The following is a 20000-nucleotide window of genomic DNA, read 5'->3' as shown; positions in this document are numbered from 1 at the left end:
CACTAGCGTGATTAATCTCTTCAAATGACGGCCATTTTGTTTTTCTTTGGCAGCTTGGAGGCGAATAGCACTTTGCCAATCATCTCTGTAAACCAATCAGAACGCGCGAAAAGCACTATTCGCGTGCCAGGTGTATACTGCATTATTACTAACACTGTATTTCTTTCTTGACAGATTACGCGAGATTATCAGAGACAAGTGATTATTTAGCTTCTGAAGACAACATGGTATGATAGAAAGGCACACCAACTACAAGAGCCAGACTCCAGTTGTTCGATTTTGGTGGATAACTCACTATCAAGAGTATAAAAAAAATCACAAAATCTTAGCGCAGATTGAAACTGTCGGATAGGGACTTATCCACCGGATAACGCTATCCGGTATCATTGAACAACTGGGGGCCTGGTTTTTATTGTCAAAGCTCTGTTTGGCTTCAGTGCTCGTGAACATGGTGACTTAAAAGGGGAGTCGGACATGAACAGGGCTTGTCCCGTTAAAAACCCAGTCCCGAGACGCTTGGTTGCAACTTAATTAACTTGAACTGCGATGATCTCTCTGCTTTGAAAATCGTTTCATCTGCGCAGTTTCGATATTTTTTTTCATACGGCCAATTAATTATTCAACTGAGTTAGTCTTTCAACGAAATGTTAACGACATTGTCGTGACTATCTTTGTATTTCTCGCTTATTCTACATGAGGTCTTCAAACGCCCCAACGTTCTTTGTAAATCGCATGAAGTATGCAAAATTGTCGAGTTGAGGGATGTATGACAGTTGAAAAATAAGCAGTTTTTTGTCCCTTGCAGACATGGTTTACAAGAGCTTGAAGAATTAATGTAACTGACGAAGTTATTAGAGCAGTTTTCAAATGACTATCGATTGCAATTGCTACGCTTAGTGATTGGTTTAAAAATCTCGCGCCAGTTTATCAACCAATGAAAAGGAAAACCAAAATCAATCGCGACTTTGACGCTTGGTTTTTCCCGCGCTTTCAGCAAGTTACACGGAATTGCTACGAATTCGGATTGGTTCATTGCGCTGTTTTCGCCTTCTGTGATTGGTGAAAGTAATTACTTTGGTGTTTGTTTTATGACAGTCAATTGAAAACCGCTCTATTCGGGACCCAAAGTCTCGACACTCGTGCTAGACTGTTATTGGGGAGCTTAAGCACGCGCATTTTTGAGACGCGGACGGCAACCGGAAGTGAGCTGTTTTCTCTTTTAACTTGTCTTTACACAACCACATTTATATTGTCAAGTATCTTTTCTCCATTAGAGATGATTGGTATGAAAAAACGGGGAGACACCACTGTCCTGGCACGTGAAATGTTCTCTTCCGGTTGCCGTCCGCATCTCAAAAAACGCGCGTACTTAAGCTCCCTATTATCAGGTGTGATCGAAGGCGGCAGAAACCAGAGTCCTTGTATACCCACTGATTAGCTTCCTCTCCTGTCAATGCGATATGAAGATGTAGAGGTAAGAGGCCGCCGTCGTCACCGTGTAAAAGGGCGTGGGCAGAGAGTTAACCCTTTGATTCCCACTATTGATCATTTTCTAAATTGTCCTCATAGTTTCAATACACTTTGAGGCAGGCAAGTATTGCGAATGAAGATTATTATCAGCCAAGGGGTATTATCCTTATGTCATACTAAGGGCGCTTTCCATTTGGTAGAACTGACCGGCCAGACCAAGCATTTGGAAGAACTAATTCTACAACGAATTCAAATTAACACACTTCGGGGATGATATATACTCCTCCAGAAGAATGCGAGGGATTATCGTGCAAGTGTTGCTTCAAATTGTTGCATTTTCTTTGCAAATTATTGGGTCTGTCTGGCCAGTTCTGACAAAAGGAAAGCGCCCTAAATTCTCAAGACTATCCAAAAAAGAGATCTATGGTAGGAGAATGAACTCTAGGAGTGAAAAGGTTAGTGAAATTAATGAGCCAAGGTTCCAAACCATATCTGCAGTGTAAACATGAGTTAACTCTTTCATTTCTATGATCGAAACGTTCATTCTCCTAGGGAGTACCATGGAGTTCTTTGTTGGGTAGTCATGAGAATTTGGTGTGATGTCAAGAGATGATGATAATCTTCATTCTCAATATCTGTCTGAATGACATTTCATTGAAATTGTAAGGGGAATATACATGTCGATCACTCCTGGGGGTGAAAGGGTTAAGTATTTCAGAGTGTTGCTTGTGCCCTAATCTTTATCTTCTTTGTTGTTGTTACCTAGGAATCCGTCGCGCGTTCATCATCTTTCTCTAGTTATCGGACGAGAAGCTCATTGGTAAGTCTTGCTTTAATGTAAAACTCATTTTTGTGATAGTATTTGTTTTCATGAAAACATGATTTTCCTGAATTCGAAGTTTCAATTTGGGTAGTGTCGAGAATAACGGATCAAATGACTACGCCCACTCCATCGAAGTATTTGTTTCTTTGGCTTAGAGAGCAACATTTTGATGGTCTCAGCTGATAGCATACAGACTCAGCATGTCGCCTTTGTCTCGTACCCAACAAGAATTCGGTACAGAACTATAACCGACCTCAGATATCGAAAAATTATTGTGTGCTCATTCAAAGCAGGGAAGCAGGGCTGGCGCAGTGGTGAGAGCACTCTCCTCCCAGTGTAGCCTGGGCTCGATTCCCAAAGTTGGTGTCAAATGTGGGTTGATTTTTTTGGTTCTCTTCTCTGCTTCGAGAAGGTTTTTCTCCGGGTACTGCTCCAGTTTTCCCTTCTCCTCAAAAACCAACCTACGGTTTGCTATTAGTTGTTTGATTTGATCTGATTTGAGTTCTGCACAGTGTTCCCAATAGCCCTTATCAAAGTTATCAGCGGTTTTGCCGCATAAACGAGGCTAAGGGGTCATTTTGTATGGAAATGACCCTTAAGCTTCTTTTGCATATAGTTTTAAACAAAAGAAATTGTGCCTGCAGTCTCAACTCCAATAAGGTCCATTAATGCCTCAGCGATAACAACTCAGTTGTTGTAAGTACTGAAATAGTTGACACTTGGAACTTAACTCGACACTTCGTGAAGTTTGTCAAAAAGTGAACGTTCATCTCATTCCCATGCATTCTTGGACATTTCTTTTTTTCCAATTACCATCTATTCTTGGTTTGTATCCACGTGATGAGACGGTCATGTTGATGTACAAACCCCACAAGTTTTGCATAATAATAGAGTCAAATTTTCAAAGACATTTTATTGCATTGTTCCGTACACCAACATGGCTGCCGTGACGTTAGATGCAAACCATCAATTGCGCCTTTTATAAACATGGGGACTCCGAAGTTGAAATTTGAATCAACGGCTTCGTTGAAGGCTATTTTGTTTGTCTTCGGCAGCTCGGAAGTGAATGGCACACCGGAACCAAAGTGGATCGAAACCCTGCCGAAGCCCGGAGCCCGGAGCCCGAAGCCCGCCTTGCGGGATGTGACCCATTGACTCAGTCCTCTTCTTACTGTCTGTTTTTGACATGAGTGAAAATAAACCCTTGATTGCAACTTTAACTATGGAGTCCGTTCCACGTGATTATGAAAAGCGCAATGGTACTTTTGTACAAAGACCATAGGGTTACTTTTTAATTTCCATTGGCCGTGTTCAAAACGAATGATGACCGGGAACGAAGACGAGAAATTGGTCGCACCAGCTGCAAGCTCCCTTGTTTAAGCGATTGTTATATGCCCGTTTCCTTAATTTCATTTGCGTTCAAAGTTCACAGTCTCTGCCGCTTCTTTATCCCAGTTGAACCCAGTTGATATGACCTTCTTACCAGTTCATTTTTCGTTTAGAACATCGCTAATGATATACATTCTAAGCACATGACCAATTACTTAACCTTTCATCCATCTGCCTCATCCAGTGTAGACACAACGTGGAAATGATCAATGTCGCCCTTAACCGGTGTGGGGAGTTTTGTTCTGATTAGCTACCATCCCCTCCCCCATTGCATTTCCCATTCTAACCAGTAACTGAAGCTTATTTAATTTTACTTAAGATGCTAACAAATCCAGATCTCGCAATTGGCACCGAATACTACGACGTCTAGCACGTGGTAAGTCATTCGGTTTTCTTGTGCACACCACGCACAGCTCTATAGCTTTAAATTCTTGTGGTAATTTAAGTTAAAACACTTGTTTCTTCGTACTTGCATGGTCCTTCCAAAAACGTTTTTTTGGCTGTCTTCTCTACGATAAATTGTGAGCTATGTTTGGAGACCCAGGCTCCATTTTGTATCACCAGTCTGCAGTTTCCATGTCCAAACGTTGGTGAGATTAATGATGTGACGCTCTATACATTTGATGTGAAAAACCTGTACGGTTGCGTCTTGTCTTGCGTCAAATACTGATACCGACAGTTGTCCGCTTTCGAGTCCTCCCATCCACTAATCATGTCTTCCATAACATATCGACTAACCCATCTCTATATAGTTTCGGTCTTTGTAATTTTCATACGGCTTTAAACGCATTCTTTCATGTTCTAAATATATACGTGTGTGTAATACATTTTCCGCTATTTCGACAGCAGTGTCAACGAAAATGCAAACAAATAATAGTGTTTCAGTATTAACAAAGTGTGCATCTTAAGTTTTGGTACATTTTAGTCACGTTACGGAAGAGTAAAAAAGATTTCGTTTATTGTTTTTTTTTGGTCATGTGATCGGTAAAGACTTACCCAACGTGCTCAACCAACGTAACAAGACGTTCTAAAAAGAACGAAGAAAGAATTGGCCTCGGTCTCGAGACCGACACGGCTGCTCTGTGGCTCTTCTTATTTAGAACCGTGATACCAGTGATTTAGAACCGTGATACCAGTGGCATTTCAGGGAGCTTAAGCAACGACAACGGCGACGGCAACGAGAACGTCATCTCAAAATATAAATTTGCATGATTTTAATCGCTTCGTGACTATTTCAACGTTTTTAAGATGACACGGGTGTGGTAATTCCTCAAAGATGACACCAGTCGGAACGGCACTCCATTTTAGGAGAGAAAATGAAAATTTATCCTCAAGTGCTGGCGTTCTTCGTAAAACAAAAACTTGGCTATTTCACGTTCCAGGTGATCTGGTGACGTAATTCGGAGGACTGGGGAGAAAAATTTTAACGCCGTATCCCACAACCGCGCGCGACCTTATTTTCTAATTCAACATGGCAGAGGCGAGGCTAGATCTCGTCGGGTCTACTTGAATGTTCATTCAAGTAACAGGAAATGTGGTAGACACGGAATTATCTGTTGAGTTTTGGTGATAGAAATACTGCATGGAGTTTGAAAACAACACCTAAGGCCGCGCGCGGTTGTGGGATACGGCGTTAAAATTTTTCTTCCCAGTCCTCCAAATTACGTCACCAGATCACCTGGCCTGAGTTGCTCGAAGCATGGTTAGCGCTAACCAGCGTTAAAATGGCTTGGAAACCTATAGGTTTTGATACCTCTTAACCAACGGTTAGCGCTAACCGGGCTTCGAGCAACCGGCCCGTGGTTGTTGTTTTGCTGACGACGGCAACGAAATGGACAAAAGTGAAAAACGCACGTGCAGGGCGTGCGAAGCTGTTGTTTTTAACCGCTAAATATGCAAATTCGTGACGTTCTCGTTGCCGTCGCCGTTGTCGTTGCTTAAGCTCCCTACTTTCGTGACGTCAACGACGTCGTGTGTTTATATTCTCTAAACCTCTATAGTGCTTGTAAGGCATGGGTATGTTTTCGTTTGATTTCCTCTCTTTGCTCTTACCATGCTCTTGTTCATCTTCAGGTCTCCAGTGGGTACCGATCCTCAACGGCTTCCTCTCGGAACACGTGGCGTTCTCGTGAAGAAACTCAAACAGCACAATGGAGGCGAGGAGGAGGAGGAGGAGGAGGAGGAAGTCGTTCCCCCAACTGGGCCTGCTGGAGCGACGATGGAGCAGAGTACGATTCCCAATCGCAAATATAGATCAGTGACACATAAATGCGCTCGCGAAGACAGCTCTCTCAACGAACACAAATTGTTAGTTTTAAACTGATGATGTCACTAGTTTGAGAAATTAGAAGTGATAGTTTTAGAGCTCCCCTTTGAACCAAAAATTGGCTTGTTCCTGCTATAGGAAAAGGAAGATATTACACGCGAAAATAATTTCGATTCTTCTTGAGCTTTCAATGAAGATTTCCCACATGTCGTTTTGTTTTGGGTAGATTGGTTAATGTTCTTCCCCATGGAAAGAAAATGCAAAAGGCTGGCTTTTACAAGCGGCGAAAGCATCAGCACAACCAACGTATATAAAACTTAGTAGAGTTTTAATAATTAGTACCTTTTACGTGGAAAAAAGTTATTTCTAATAACATGTTCACGCGCCTTCGTGATTTGCTAGTGCTCATTCTTGCGTCGCTAACGTAAAAAGGGCCTAATGTAACCATAATTCTAACTCTGCTTTTTTGGTCAATACACATGAACAAGTACTGTTTGCGGTACTCGAAGAAGAGACCGAACTTATCCTAAATCCCTTTTGAAGCTCTTAAAGAATCCCTCAGTTGCTCAAATTGGCATTTGGTGACATCACGTTTTAGGAACTTAAGAGCCTGTCTCTGTTTGTCAAAGAGACAACACTTTAGAGAGCAGTGTTCACGCGTTGAAAAATTGTCACAGTTTTAAAATTAGCTTGTTCATTGAATTCTTAACTATCAACATGTACTGTAGTAAAGTTTTGAAAAGCTGCTTTATTTTATTTAATGTTTTACGAAAAACCTTAAAATTCTTCATAGAAAGGAACTGAGTGCAATTCATTTAATTGCCACTAAATCAGCCCAGGGCTCATTTTTTGGAACTATTTCGCAATAGATGTTTCGGAATATTTCGGTAATCGATTTATATTGGGAGCTATTACATATGAATGGAATGCATTTGTCCACTAACTCGCTCAATCCTTAGTCGAAGTAGGAGTGAAGAGGATATTCCTAAAGGCGTGTGACCCTTGTTACAAAATGAATGAAGTGTGTAGCACTTGCTCTCGAAATGTGACTGTCGTTTTTGTAATTTTCATTCGTTGATTTCAGAGGAGAAATTCTTCTGTCCAAATGAGCTATGATTAAATGTGACGTTTATGACATTTGTACAAAAGACGATTGATAATGTCATTTCCGTAACATACCTTGTGTACAGTATTGTAAATGGCGGTAGAAGATCTTTCACCTGACTTGATTATTAATGAATTGTACGTTGGGCGTCCTCCTTTGGAGATTACCAGTTGTTGCAATCTCGGTCATCTCGTCACAGGATGACCGGTTCCAGGGTCCGAAGTCTTGCCCTCTGGGCAGATTGACAAACTTTTAACCGTTACTGGCTTCTTTTTTACCCAATAAAGACGAATTTTAGAGAGGAAGTGATCTTCGTTTTGTCATTGCTAATGGCGTAGTCCTAGAGAAGGGGAAGGGCTAGGGTAAGCGCAAACATTTCTTTGAGGGAAAACGCAAGCAAACCAATTTCTGCAGCGAGAATTCGAACTAAATTAAGTCATTGATGGAAAGACACGTAGTCGACCTGAAATGCCTTATTTATTCGAAAGCTAAGAGGCTGTTTACATTAACAAGAGGGTTCTAGAGGGCAAAATAAGATCTTTCCTGGTACACTTGTGTAAATTTCAGTTGTAGTTCATTATTGGAAGAACAAAGTTATTGTGCGCCGCCATGTTTGTCTTCCAGACTCTAGTGCTGAGATCTCTCCGATTGAAAGAAAAACGAGAGAAAAACGGTGAAAAACGAGAGGGCTGAATTAACTGTTAAGGCTACTGATTGGAGGGAGCCAAAAAAAATTTGACGAAAAAGGTGGAAACTCTCGAGACAGTAGTGGAAGGCGAGAGTCACTCTTGTACCATTGAGAAGCTTTACTACTTTAAAAGCTGCATATTAATTATGGCACATCATCAAGGTACAAGTTGATGGAAAGAATCTCTACATTGTGAACATTTTGTTTAATCCACGCTTTCAGGGCATACCATAATTAGCCATAGTTGAGCTAAGAATTCCCCAGTCAAACAAATTGTTAGAAATCGACAGTGTTCTCCTATCCAGTGAAAGTACCCAGGCGAATCATGCAATCTGATTGGCTCTCTGGTCAAGGATGGATGCCAGTCATCTCGCTTCCAGGAGTTGGCAAACTCGGATCAGACCAGATCAGATCGAACTCGGACCGGATCAATAACAAAATTCGCGCCAAAAGTAGACACAGGAAATCCCTGGGTCAACAGTTGAGGCTACTTCCCACCTTCGCGGGTGTCCTTATGGAAAAAGTTCGTACGCGCACTAGTTTCAATAAAATTCTAACAACTATACATCAGAAGATAGCTTAATAAATGTGGTTTACGATAAAAAAATATAGTTTAACTGAGTTTTCCTTTTAGTAAGTGTCAGGATGGCAGCGGTAAGACGTGAAACCACCGAGGGTTCTGCTATTGAATTTATGGGGTATCGGATGCCGCAGCAAGAGCAAGATGACTGCACAATGTTATTCACAAGGCATCAATTAACAAAAGCGTGTTGGGTTGTCTCTGACAGTGAACTCGTCACCGAGTGGAGAACAAGTATTGTAATGACGTTGTGGTGAAGAGCTGGTTTTGTGGCGAAACACGGAATTTGATTGTTAAGTTGTGGAATGCGGTATTAAGGGTACAATAACGGAAAAACAATTTGTGTTGTCATAAACCAACAATAACTCACTGTTTAACATGTCTGCTGCCTAGCAGTTATTTTGGCAGGTGGGCTCGTCTTTTTCAAAATGGCGACCTTGGAGATCCGCCTGAAAAGGGTAAACAAGATCTATTACGAGGGTGTAAGTGTTAATTTTCTTCATTTTGGTTCACGACTCGTATCCTTAATCAGTGACCTTGCATTTCGCAGTAGTGTTTTTGCAAGTGATTCCTTGGGCTTGGTTTGGGAAGGGTGGTTAGTATCATTGTCGGAGTTCATTGGTCGATCAATGTTCTAGCCTTTACTTGAAGGATTACTACCAATATCTTTGTATCAAAATCTTCCCTAGTGACCTCATTTAAAAACTGACGTTTGATTTGGACTTCAATAGGTGATTTTCATCTCGGACGTTCGCGTTCATTGTGCACTTTAGTTGTCAATATTCTGTTCAACCGGCATTCTTCCCGGCGGGTCTAAAACACAGGTCACTCGTTGCAGGTCATTGTTTTACGTTTTGGAAAGTAACCAAAACCCTCAATTTGGCTAACCCTAGGCCTAAGGTTGGTTTTTAGCCCTAGGGTTAGACCTGTGAATTGAAACCTGTGTTTTACACCCGTCGTATTCTTCCAGTTATTTTACATCACCCAATCGTAAATTACAATCCTGGACAAAACCAGTTGAGGCCTTTCCCATTTTCTGCCCTTTTTTTTTTGTCATTACATAAATGGAAAGCTAATAATGCTCCCTCATCCCACCCAAATGACACAATGTTGTCAGCGAGTGCACAGCTTGTTCTCAACATTGTCTTTTAGTGTGGAGGAGGAGGTATACAACTGTAAAAGGAACATTCTTTTTGTAAAAATCGGTTTTTAGTTAGGACATGGAAGTTAAAAGTGTTTCCACAGTTTTATCCATGATCAATAATAATAACCTGCTTTTCACAAATCCACTGTCAAGCATTAACTGTTTTGATTTTTCTTCATCCATCGGGTCTAATTTGCAGGTTGCAGGTTGCGGGTTGCAGATCATTGTTTCACCAATATAGAAAGTATCCTAAACATTCTTAAAAGCTAACCTTAGGCCTAATTAGGCCTAAACAAAAGTTTTGACCTGCAACCCGCGACCTGCGACCTGAAAATTAGACCCGCTGTCTTCAGTACAGTATCTCCTCCCTGCATCAATCCTTATAGTCTCTTTACCTGTTTATCCTACACCATTTGTCGAAAGAGCCAATTTTTTCTGGTTATGTTGGGTAGAACTTAGGGTTAATCAGCAGCTTATCCAACTAGGCATGTAAAAAAAGAATTCAAAAACATGATTGTCTGTTTTATCCACATTTGTGGAAGGCAGTTAGTTCATTGTTGTGAGCTTAAGTAGTCTCTATCCACCCTTTTGAGCGACTGCAATCAATATTGTTGTTAGTGGTTTGTTATATCTGCGCATTCGTTGGATTCCTCATGCTGTGGGTTGTAGAGCTTATTCATTGGTGTTGTGGGAAAAAGGACCATTTTGTGTGCAGCGTTTAGCAGTTTTTTCCCTTCCTTCCCCCCCAGCCACCGGTGCAGTCTCCATCTCGGAGCTGGCTGTCAATAGTGGAAGCTTCAGGATGTCTCAGGTACCAAACCTTCACTTAGCAATACAGCTGCTGAATAATAGTAGTCACAAAGGATGATTTTGCAGTCTGTGTTTAAAATCTCTACAGCAAACCAAATTGATGTTTTTTTTTGTATTTTTGCTGTTGTCTAGGATATTGTCAAGGGTGTTATTGTGGTGCAGAGCCGTGGGGAACTTTCCCACAATGGAATTACCCTGGTAATGGAAGGAGTAGTAAATCTGCAACTGAGTGCAAAAAGTGTGGGAGTATTTGAAGCATTTTACAACTCAATCAAGCCAATTCAATTGGTGAATTACTCCTTGGAGGTTGCCAAGCCTGGCAGATTATACCATTCAATCCAGCACTGTTTTTATAACAATATTATTATTCATTCACATCTTGATTTTATTAGTATTATGCATTTTGACAGAGGGATTGTAACTCATTTGCTTACTGATAGCCTGCTATTACAGCAGTTTGTTGTTGTTACATCTAATAGTCAAGACCTCTTTGCAGATATAGCTGCCATTTCAAATAGCTGCTATGGGATACCAAGGGGGCAAATACATATTAATTTGCCCCTTGAGAATCCCATAATGTCTTGCTGCCATGTCTGCAAAAAGGTCTTTTGGCACCTCAAAAGATAGCACCTTCCTACTTTCCCTTTCTTGGAGTGGTGGTGAACGACAAAGAGCAGCTGTGTTTGCAGGATATGGCGGAACTAATTTATTAATTTGCGTCAATTTTGTGTGTCATGGTTATGCATTCTGTATGTCCCCAAGCAAATGATGTTCCATATCTTGAGGCAATGAATTGCAAGTGAAAACATGTAGTGATTTTCTTTTCTTTTTTTGTTGGGGGGGGGAGGGTGATAAGGCTTGGTGGGGCAGAGATAAGAGAATTTAGCGTACATTTCTCCATCCTTTTCTTTCCCCTTCAGCATCATTATTATTATTATGTAATTATTAATTGTAATAATAATTACTTGTATGACCACTCCCCACTAGGGCCCGGTTGTTAAAAATCCGATTAACGCTAATACCAGATTAAAAAATAAACAAGAAGTTTATTTATCTACACCCCAAAGCTGTTAGAATCTGATAATAGGATAAAATTTAAATTAGTAGATTTAGAGCTTGAAAAACAAAAATAAGCCAAAGAAACTTTTACAAAAAAGTTGAAAACACGTTACAAAAGTTTACGCTAATCCTGGATTAAGTTAATCGGCTTTCGAACAACCGGGCCTAGGGCAACAACTTCGGTTGACATCAACTGACTCGGTCTACGCCCGACTGCACTGGTGCAAGGTGCAGTTTACAACTACTACACCTTCCTGACTTGATAAGGTCACAGGGAACTCCCAGACAGTCGCACTTCTAGTTATTAACCTCGCCCAACAGAAGTTAACTTTGTTCAACAAAATGGGAACCAGTATTTTCCACCGGGCAGGCCTTATGCCACCATTGCACTTCAAATCAGTGTAGTCTCGGATTAGAGGGTACAGTCTTTCATGAGGTATTGTAGCTAGACATGCAATATGCTCTTTGAGAAAGATAGATTTCAGTGACTGCAATGTTTACACCTAATGGCACAACAGAGCTTCCATTTGAGATCCCATTGAAACCAAAAGGCAACAAACCACTATATGAGACCTACCATGGAGTGTTTGTCAACATACAGGTTTGTGTTAATTTTGTTCTGTTACCCACATAGTATTGCTGTGAATTTTTGTTATTTGGGGTGGATTGGTAACTGTGACAATTGATATCCAAGGGTAAAACAAAAGGCCAAGAAAATTAATATTACCTGTGGTATAAATTTAATCTTGTGCAGCATTGAAATCATTGCCAGTACTACATGTATTCTGACAAAGACAAAAAGATGAATGACTACAGAAAGCCAGTAAAATTGCTGTCAATTTAGCTGTTAATTAAGCTGTCTTTAATGGTGCAGTTTTCTTTGCTTGCAAGAAATACATGTACGTCTGCTTTGAAGTGATGTCTTCCTGTCTAGCATAAGTTTTAAAGGAGGTTTTAAAATGCACCACTTCTGATGGATTGGCCAGATAACGTCCCTTTTCCCATGCTGTTTAGTTTGACTGATAGTCAGGTTACCATTTGGCCTGAGAAGTGATCTGTTTTAAGTTGTTGGTTTCCATATGGTAGATACTGCGTGCTGAGCAGAGAAAGGAATAAATTATTATTAAATTATTACATTATTATTGTTTCATAGCAGAGGTTAATGTTATTTTTATGGCTTTTTAGTATTATCTGAGAGCTGAAATGAAAAGGCCATTGCTAAACAAAGATCTTCAAAGCCAAGCAGAATTTATTGTTGAGAACAAGGTAATGTCATCTATCTTGAAATGAATACATCTGTCATGTACAAAAAGATTAATTAATTAAGAACGGTGGGAGAACAACTTTTAATTTTGTCACAACTATTATTTTTTTCCAAAATGGGACTGAATTTGATGCATAAAAGAGGCTTAAGTCATAAAAGGAGTTTGGGGGGGGGGGGATTGGGGGTGAAAGGGTGGCATTATGGGAGAAGTGGGGGAATTTGCACCCAAATATTGTAATCCTTGGCATACAACACAAGATTTTGCTTGAGTGTCACCAGTAAGATTCTTGTATTTGGATATCTTTCACCATTTTTAATGCTATACTGTCTACAGACACCATCTAAGAAGGAAGAAGCCAAACCTGTGGAGTTTTCCATAACACCAGAGTCTCTGGAAAATGTGAAAGAGGTATGTGAAAGAGGTTACAGCTGTAATTAATTTTGAAAACTTGCTTTGTTGCGTAGTTGACAATATTATTGTCATTACATGTAAGTGCTTTATACCGTTAATACTTATTTACTGTAACTTTCACCACAACTGTGGTGGGGGTCGCACAACAGAGCCAGGCTCCAAATTAAGTGCGCCCTTCTTACCCTCCCAATCATGATATACCACAGAAGACAGACCACAACACTGGGAAGTACATGCGCTACTTTTTGCGACAAGTGTGCGAGTTCTTTTACGTCCCACAGGATTATGAATATTGAAGGGTTGTGAGACGGGACCACCGGCTTATCGTCCTTATCCGAGAAGACCAGAGAGTCTAACCATTTGTAGATGGAATTACAAAGGCAGCAATTTCTCCTCAGTTATTTAAAGACCCTGAGTGTTGGTCTGGCCGGAGTTGAACTCACGACCTCCCGCGTGACAGCGGGGTGCTCAACCAACTGAGCCACTGGTGCGCGGTTTAATACTGTAGCATGGCTTCCTCTCTTTGCCATGTATAATTAAAACCTTTTACTACCCTTAATGAGTAAAAGAAATTTCATTTTGTTTCACTGGAATTTGTAATTAATTTTAGTCTATATTTGGTTTTTGCAGCCATTGTCCTTAGTAACACCTAATTTTCTCCCAATTCAGCAACACCTAGAGTTCCTTTTTATGCACCCCTTTTATCACCCATTGCCATGCTTTTGCAAATCCCATTTTGTATGTTTCATACTTAATTTTTCTTTCACCCTTTTCCTGTAAGCTTGTAGTTTTGGCATAAGTTAGTCAAATTTGCCTTCACTGCAGAGGGTTCAAGATAAATCTTGCATAAGCATTGTTTTTATTATTTTTCTCTTGGGACTTATATTGGTCCCAAGAGAAACTGGAAACAATGCTTATGCAAAATTTTGGAGGGACAAACAAGGAGTATTATGGTGTTTTTGATATTGGCTAATTTTGAGGTGAAAACAATGAAACTTTTAGTGGACCTTCCAGTCCTTCTCTTGTTAGGTTTTTGGGCATTTTTGTGTGGCAACTTAATTTCCTGATTTGACATGATGAAACACACTTGAGAATAAACAGACAATACCTAGGATCTTGGATGAAGGTTTCAACTTCAAAACCATCAGCAGCCTTCGCAACAGAGAGGCCAGGCATTTGATAAGGCCATTGTTTAACTTTGTCAAAGAAACAAACAAAGAAACCACATCAAAACTGTTTGTCAAAATCGGCTTATCTCACACTTGTGATTTCTCTGAAATGAAGAATTCCAGCTTAAAAAGATAAGAAATCAAGGTGGAGTCAGGTCAATAAAAGGCTAAAATCTTAAAACGTTTGGCCTGGCAAATTTGATGACCCAGTTACATGAGGGGCTCCTCCACTTGCTAATTACTGATGCATGGTTAAAACGGAGAAAATTATAGTGAGTATATGTTTTGTCTCTTGAAATATTTTGAGTCCTTTTAATTGATTCAGAGGATGCGTGCCAGCTGGAAAGTTGACATGGAAAATTGCTTACCCAAGAATGAAATCTATATGTCTGCGATGACTGGATAAAGGTTTTCTTGTGTAATGGAAATCAATGTGTGATTTCAGCAATATTTGGGCAATTTTTTGTAAGCAAAACCAAGCTATGCCACATGTGATCATAGATTGCCGATTGTGGTCATCAATCTGAAATAGGCGGACCCAGGAGTCTGTACTCTGAATTCTGTTTCGGGAAGGCGCATGCACAGCCATTGCACACAACCCCTCCCAGGCCTGTTAATGGTGGGTAATTTTTTATTTTACCCTCACAAACTTGGCTGTTACCAAGTGCTCCTCTATCCACCAATACAGCAGTTTGTGTTGTAGTTGTAATGTAGTTTCATTACGTTCTCAGCCAGTATTGACTTGTAGGGTTTGGTATCAATATTATTTATTCTTGTAGAGAGTTAAAGTTCCGAAGTTCTTAGTGAAAGGTGAACTGGACAATGTACAGTGCTCCATTGCTAAGCCTTTCACAGGAGAGGTAGGTAACATGTTATGTTATTGATGACGATCATGACCATTATAATGATGATGATGATGATGATGATGATGATGATGATGATTTGAAGATGACGATATAAAGTAGGTGACCGTGACATTGATACCGACAATGACAATGGTGATGATTGTTGGTGGAGGTTTAGCTTCACTGCACAAAACATTTCCCCTTAATCAGAGAGAATATGCCAAAGAGTCTTTCAACCCTGGGTGCTGAAGTTGTTGCCATCTGATGACGAGACTAACATATCCCACGTTCACCACCATAATGGTCTAAGCGCAATGATAATCCATGTTTTGTCTTTCACAGAGCATGTACAGTTCATTATGCTGTAATCAACTTTCCACCCACCTTCGTCAGCGCAATACAGCGGTCTCTTTAGTCATTCAACCCTTGATTTTGTGTGTTTAAAAGGAAAGTGTCACAAAATTAAGCAAAATTCAGTGACTACTATAAGAATGAGCAACCAAACCACGCAAAACATGAAAATAACTACTGAAAACATCAATGGTTTGAATAAAAAAGCAGTCACAGAAGGAAGCAGGGGTGGACAAAACTGAAGAAGATTACAATGGATTGCAACATTGGGATTTTTTAAAGCTGTTTGGCTCAACCCTTTGACTCTCAGAAGTGATCAGTATCACTATGCAGTTCTGGAAATAATTTTTATTTATTCAGAGGACATTTGTCCTTTCAAATCTTCATTTTGGTCGGACATTTGACAAATTGGACCGGACATAATTTATTGACTGACAACACCTTGAAGAAGATAACTCAAGATGTGCTGGTGAGATGTTCGGTCATCCTGTCCGATCATAATGTGAAATTGACAGGACATTTTCAAAATTTGGTCGGACAATGTCCGATGACCGACTGTTATTTCCAGCACTGCTATGTAAATTCTCCTTACAATTTCAGTGAAATGTCAGTTTGACAGGTATTGAGAATTAACTTTAGAGGTGTGATCTTGATAAATTCTCATGACTACCCAACAAAGAACTCTATGGTACTGGATGGGAGAATGAACGTTTTGATCATAGTAATGAAAGGGTTAACAGTTTTTCAAAGTTTATCGTTGATGTTTGTAACTTTAGTATTGTATATGGTAGGCAGATGCTTTTTGTCACGAGGCTTTGATTTTGTTGTTTAAAAGTAAATCTTTGGTTAACATTTAGTTAACATCACAAATAAGGTTGCGAAACTGGCAAAACTACACAAAATGGACTGCACTATTAGTACTGTGACACAGTCCTGTTATTTTCTGATCAGTTCATTGTTTTTTTCCATTTCTCTGCAGTTGGAAGTTGTACACTCAGACAAACCAATTAAATCTATTGAATTGCAGCTCCTGAGAATAGAGACATGTGGTAGGTGATGTCACCCTGACCTTACCGACTAAGGATTGTTGATGACTATTATGTAAGAAGGATTGCTTTTGGTCAAATCCCCTAACAATGTACTAGAGCTTTTCATTGACCTCTGTGGTAAAGTACCAAGATGATGTAACTGGTTTAAACTTGAAAGCAAGACTGACTAGATAGCACCGTGTACTTCTATGCCAGTGTTCATTTTGCACATAACAAATTGATTGTCTGTGATTTGGATGAGTAGTTTATTTGGCAAAAACAAAAAATAGTCAACTTTAAGGGGGTGGCACTTAACTACAGAAAGACAATGGTTGCTAAGGAAGCTTTTTCATCAAAGAGTGCCACAAAAAGGTTGCATGGATGGTTCTATGAATTAACTTTTTCAATGGAAGTCTGACATCACTTTAATCAGAACATGCATGCGCAACTAGTCCCAGTCTTCTGCCATGCGTTTCAATGAAAAGCATGCAAAAACTCTCAGGGAACAATCATTTTTCACAAACTGTAGTATGGAATTTCTATTTGGACAAAAAATGGACCCAATATTTTGAAAAGCGTGTCAAAGGAGGGCCTTGTGACATGATAATTGTTTTGAAAAATAACTTTTTTAAAATCCATGCTACAGAATTTGTGTTAGACTGTTCTCGTACTGTTGCGTTAAAATTTGTGAAGAATACAGTTAACTCGCTGAGTTTTGAGGCATTTTCTGTTTTGGTCAGGTGATTTACCAAATATGGTGTTGAGTCAAACCAGACAAACAAAATGTGAAATAGAATAAACCTGGCAAAAAATGGTAACTGTAGAGTTAAAGGCATTCAAGAAATGATTATTTGAAGGGGTCCCTAGCAACAGTTTGTTAGTTGAGGGCCAACCCCCTAAAGTTAGTTTAAGTTGTGGAAATAGAAGTAGTAGAGAACAGAAGAATGGAAGAATACCAAAGAAGACGCATGTCAAGACAGGGCCACTGCAAACAGACACTGTATGTAGAAACTGTGGTTGCAGTTTTCTGTTTTCTGAAGAGCTGACAAATGTTAGCTTTGGTCTAGTAGGGCTTACTTGCATCAGTTATTCTAACTCAACACCTTGCAGTCATCATTGATATACGATGGATAACTGATGACTAAGTTATGAAAAATTCAGCACATGGTCTTCAGTTAACCCTTTCACTCCCGAGGGGACCCCACTAACAAGTGAAATCATCTGGTGTTACACAGAGTAAAATCTGTTATGTGTCACTCTTGGGAGTGAGTTAAAGGGTTAAATTCATTGGATATGGATTCATTAGGTTTTCAGGAGTACTTTTGGCATGAAGTAAACTGCTATTCTCTGTTTTCACATGATGTCAAAGCCGCCATGTTGGTGTCCCGACCCAATCCTCTGGAAATTGACATCTATTATTATGCAAATGTTTTCCTTTGTTTTCCTGTTGATCATGTGAGTGGAAACCAAGAATAGTTTAAGTTAGACATTTTCTTTATTTTTTTTTTTTTTTTTTTTTTTTTCAGGCTGTGCTGAGGGGTATTCAAAAGATGGTGAGTACCGGTATTAGTTTAATTTGTGTTCAGATGTAAGTCATGAATAATTCATGAGGGAAACTGCTAAACATTGTTAACATTCACAAAAGACAATCTGCAACACTAACAAACACTACAACTTGTAGCTGACAAAAAAGAAACCTAATAAAATAAAATCTTTACTAGTAACTAAAATTAAATGAGAGTGCAATCAGTTAAGTAAGCAGAATTTTTATGAAATTCTGTCTACCTTATAATATTGCCAGTATTATTGCTTCATTGCTAGTTGAAAAACTGACTTGAAGTTCATGCATGGCTTGCACATTAGTTTTTTAACTATCAATAAAGCAGTTTTCAAATGACTGTCAAAAGCAATTAGGTGATTGCAATTGCTACGCTTGGTGATTGGTTTAAAGATCTTGTGCCACTTTGTCAACTTTTTTAGTTAGTTCACTTTTTTAGTTAGTTCACTGCGCACCGGTGGCTCAGTTGGTTGAGCACGGGCTGTCACGCAGGAGGTCGTGAGTTCAACTCCGGCCGGACCAACACTCAGGGTCTTTAAAATAACTGAGGAGAAAGTGCTGCCTTTGTAATTATATCTGCAAATGGTTAGACTCTCTAGTCTTCTCGGATAAGGACGATAAGCCGGAGGTCCCGTCTCACAACCCTTCAATGTTCATAATCCTGTGGGACGTAAAAGAACCCGCACACTTGTCGCAAAGAGCAGGGCATGTAGTTCCCGGTGTTGTGGTCTGTCTTCTATGGTGTACCATGGTTGGGAGGGTAAATGCTCGGAGATATTAGCTACACCAAGCTACTCTAAAAATCCGAGGGTAAATAAAGATATATGATATGATATGATATGACCAATGGGAAGGAACACCAAAAGCAATCGCAACTTGCACGCCCGATTTTTTCCGCCCTTTGAGCAAATTACATGGAATGGGCCCTTTGCAGCTTTGTGATCACATGGCACAAAAACCGCCATACTGGAACGCAAATTGCGCACTGGGACGTCTAAAACAAAGCAAGTTAATCTAAATTTCTTTGTTTTAGATATCCCAGTGGGCAATTTGCGTTTCTGTTTGGCGGTTTTTGTACCATGTGATCACAATTTGCAAAAGACCTATTGCTACGAATTTGGATTGGTTCATTGCACTGTTTACACCAGCTGTGATTGGTTGAAGTAATCACTTTGGAATTTGTTTTACGACACTCCACTGAAAACCGCTCTAATCAACTTTAATTTGCCTTCTGTTTTAGCCACTGAGATTCAAAATATCCAGGTAGGAAATAAAGTATAGTTTTAACTGCCTGTTTTGGACATTTGATGAAAACCCTGCTTGGAAAAATATAGAGTACAAAGGTTTTGGTAAACAGCAAACGGCAGTTTTCTGCTTGTCTCAAAAGAGTAGAAGTTTCTCATTCTGACTTGCCTCTTTATTTAAGAACTTGGTATTTGTAGCTTACGGCCAAGAAATTAGAAAAAATGAAACCAGGTTTTTGAATGTTGACACAATTTTCAGCCTGTCGTTGCCATTTGCCCGTAAGCGCGTTGCATCTTTTAGATGATGCTTCGAAAATAGGCACAACTCTTTGACGCGTTTACCGCTAGAAGCCCTTCCTTGCGTTTAAACGTGAACTGCAAACTGCAAACGCCACCGCAAGGTCGTGATCACGTGACATCCTCAGATTGGTCGTTAGTTGGTCTCTATTAATAGGGAGCTTACGAAACGAGGACGACGACGGTTACGAGGACTTCATTTAAAAATACGAGTTCGCGTTATTCATATCACTACGAAACTACAGTAGTTCATGTCGTTTCGCGTTAAAAATGTGTAGTAACTGTCTAGGAATTAAACTGGTATGAGTGGGTTGGAAGCGTAGAGAGAGAACTTAAAATTCATCGTCATGTGGTAACGTTCTCCACAGAACCTTGAATTTGGTCATTTCACGTCGTCATTTAGGAGATGACGGCAAAGAAATGTACCAAAATGTAAAACGCGCGTGCGGAGCCATTGTTTTTTCTCACTAAACCTATTGTTTTGTAGCGTCGTCATTG

The 20000-nt window shown here is 39.8% G+C and overlaps 2 protein-coding genes across 2 annotated transcripts in view; both read left to right on the top strand.

Annotated features, from left to right (window-relative positions):
- The window catches only part of LOC138030849 (rho guanine nucleotide exchange factor 12-like), a 70335-nt gene extending 62977 nt beyond the window's left edge, over window positions 1-7358 (top strand). Inside the window, exons 64-66 of the mRNA XM_068878712.1 lie at window positions 175-227; window positions 2237-2290; window positions 5756-7358. Of these exons, the coding sequence (XP_068734813.1) occupies window positions 175-227; window positions 2237-2290; window positions 5756-5935 (287 nt within the window). The 3' untranslated portion in view covers window positions 5936-7358. The remainder of the gene's footprint in view (window positions 1-174; window positions 228-2236; window positions 2291-5755) is intronic.
- Window positions 7359-8667: 1309 nt separating this feature from the next.
- The window catches only part of LOC138029235 (vacuolar protein sorting-associated protein 26C-like), a 15426-nt gene continuing 4093 nt past the window's right edge, over window positions 8668-20000 (top strand). Inside the window, exons 1-9 of the mRNA XM_068876947.1 lie at window positions 8668-8803; window positions 10408-10602; window positions 11837-11935; window positions 12520-12600; window positions 12933-13007; window positions 14959-15039; window positions 16355-16424; window positions 17930-17956; window positions 19202-19224. Coding sequence (XP_068733048.1) covers window positions 8750-8803; window positions 10408-10602; window positions 11837-11935; window positions 12520-12600; window positions 12933-13007; window positions 14959-15039; window positions 16355-16424; window positions 17930-17956; window positions 19202-19224 — 705 coding nt within the window. The 5' untranslated portion in view covers window positions 8668-8749. The remainder of the gene's footprint in view (window positions 8804-10407; window positions 10603-11836; window positions 11936-12519; window positions 12601-12932; window positions 13008-14958; window positions 15040-16354; window positions 16425-17929; window positions 17957-19201; window positions 19225-20000) is intronic.

This window comes from Montipora capricornis, chromosome 13 (genome assembly GCF_036669925.1).
Source record: "Montipora capricornis isolate CH-2021 chromosome 13, ASM3666992v2, whole genome shotgun sequence".
NCBI classification, from domain to species: domain Eukaryota; kingdom Metazoa; phylum Cnidaria; class Anthozoa; order Scleractinia; family Acroporidae; genus Montipora; species Montipora capricornis.
The sequence above is the reverse complement of the archived record's forward strand: the minus strand, read 5'-3'. Positions and strand labels throughout refer to the sequence as shown.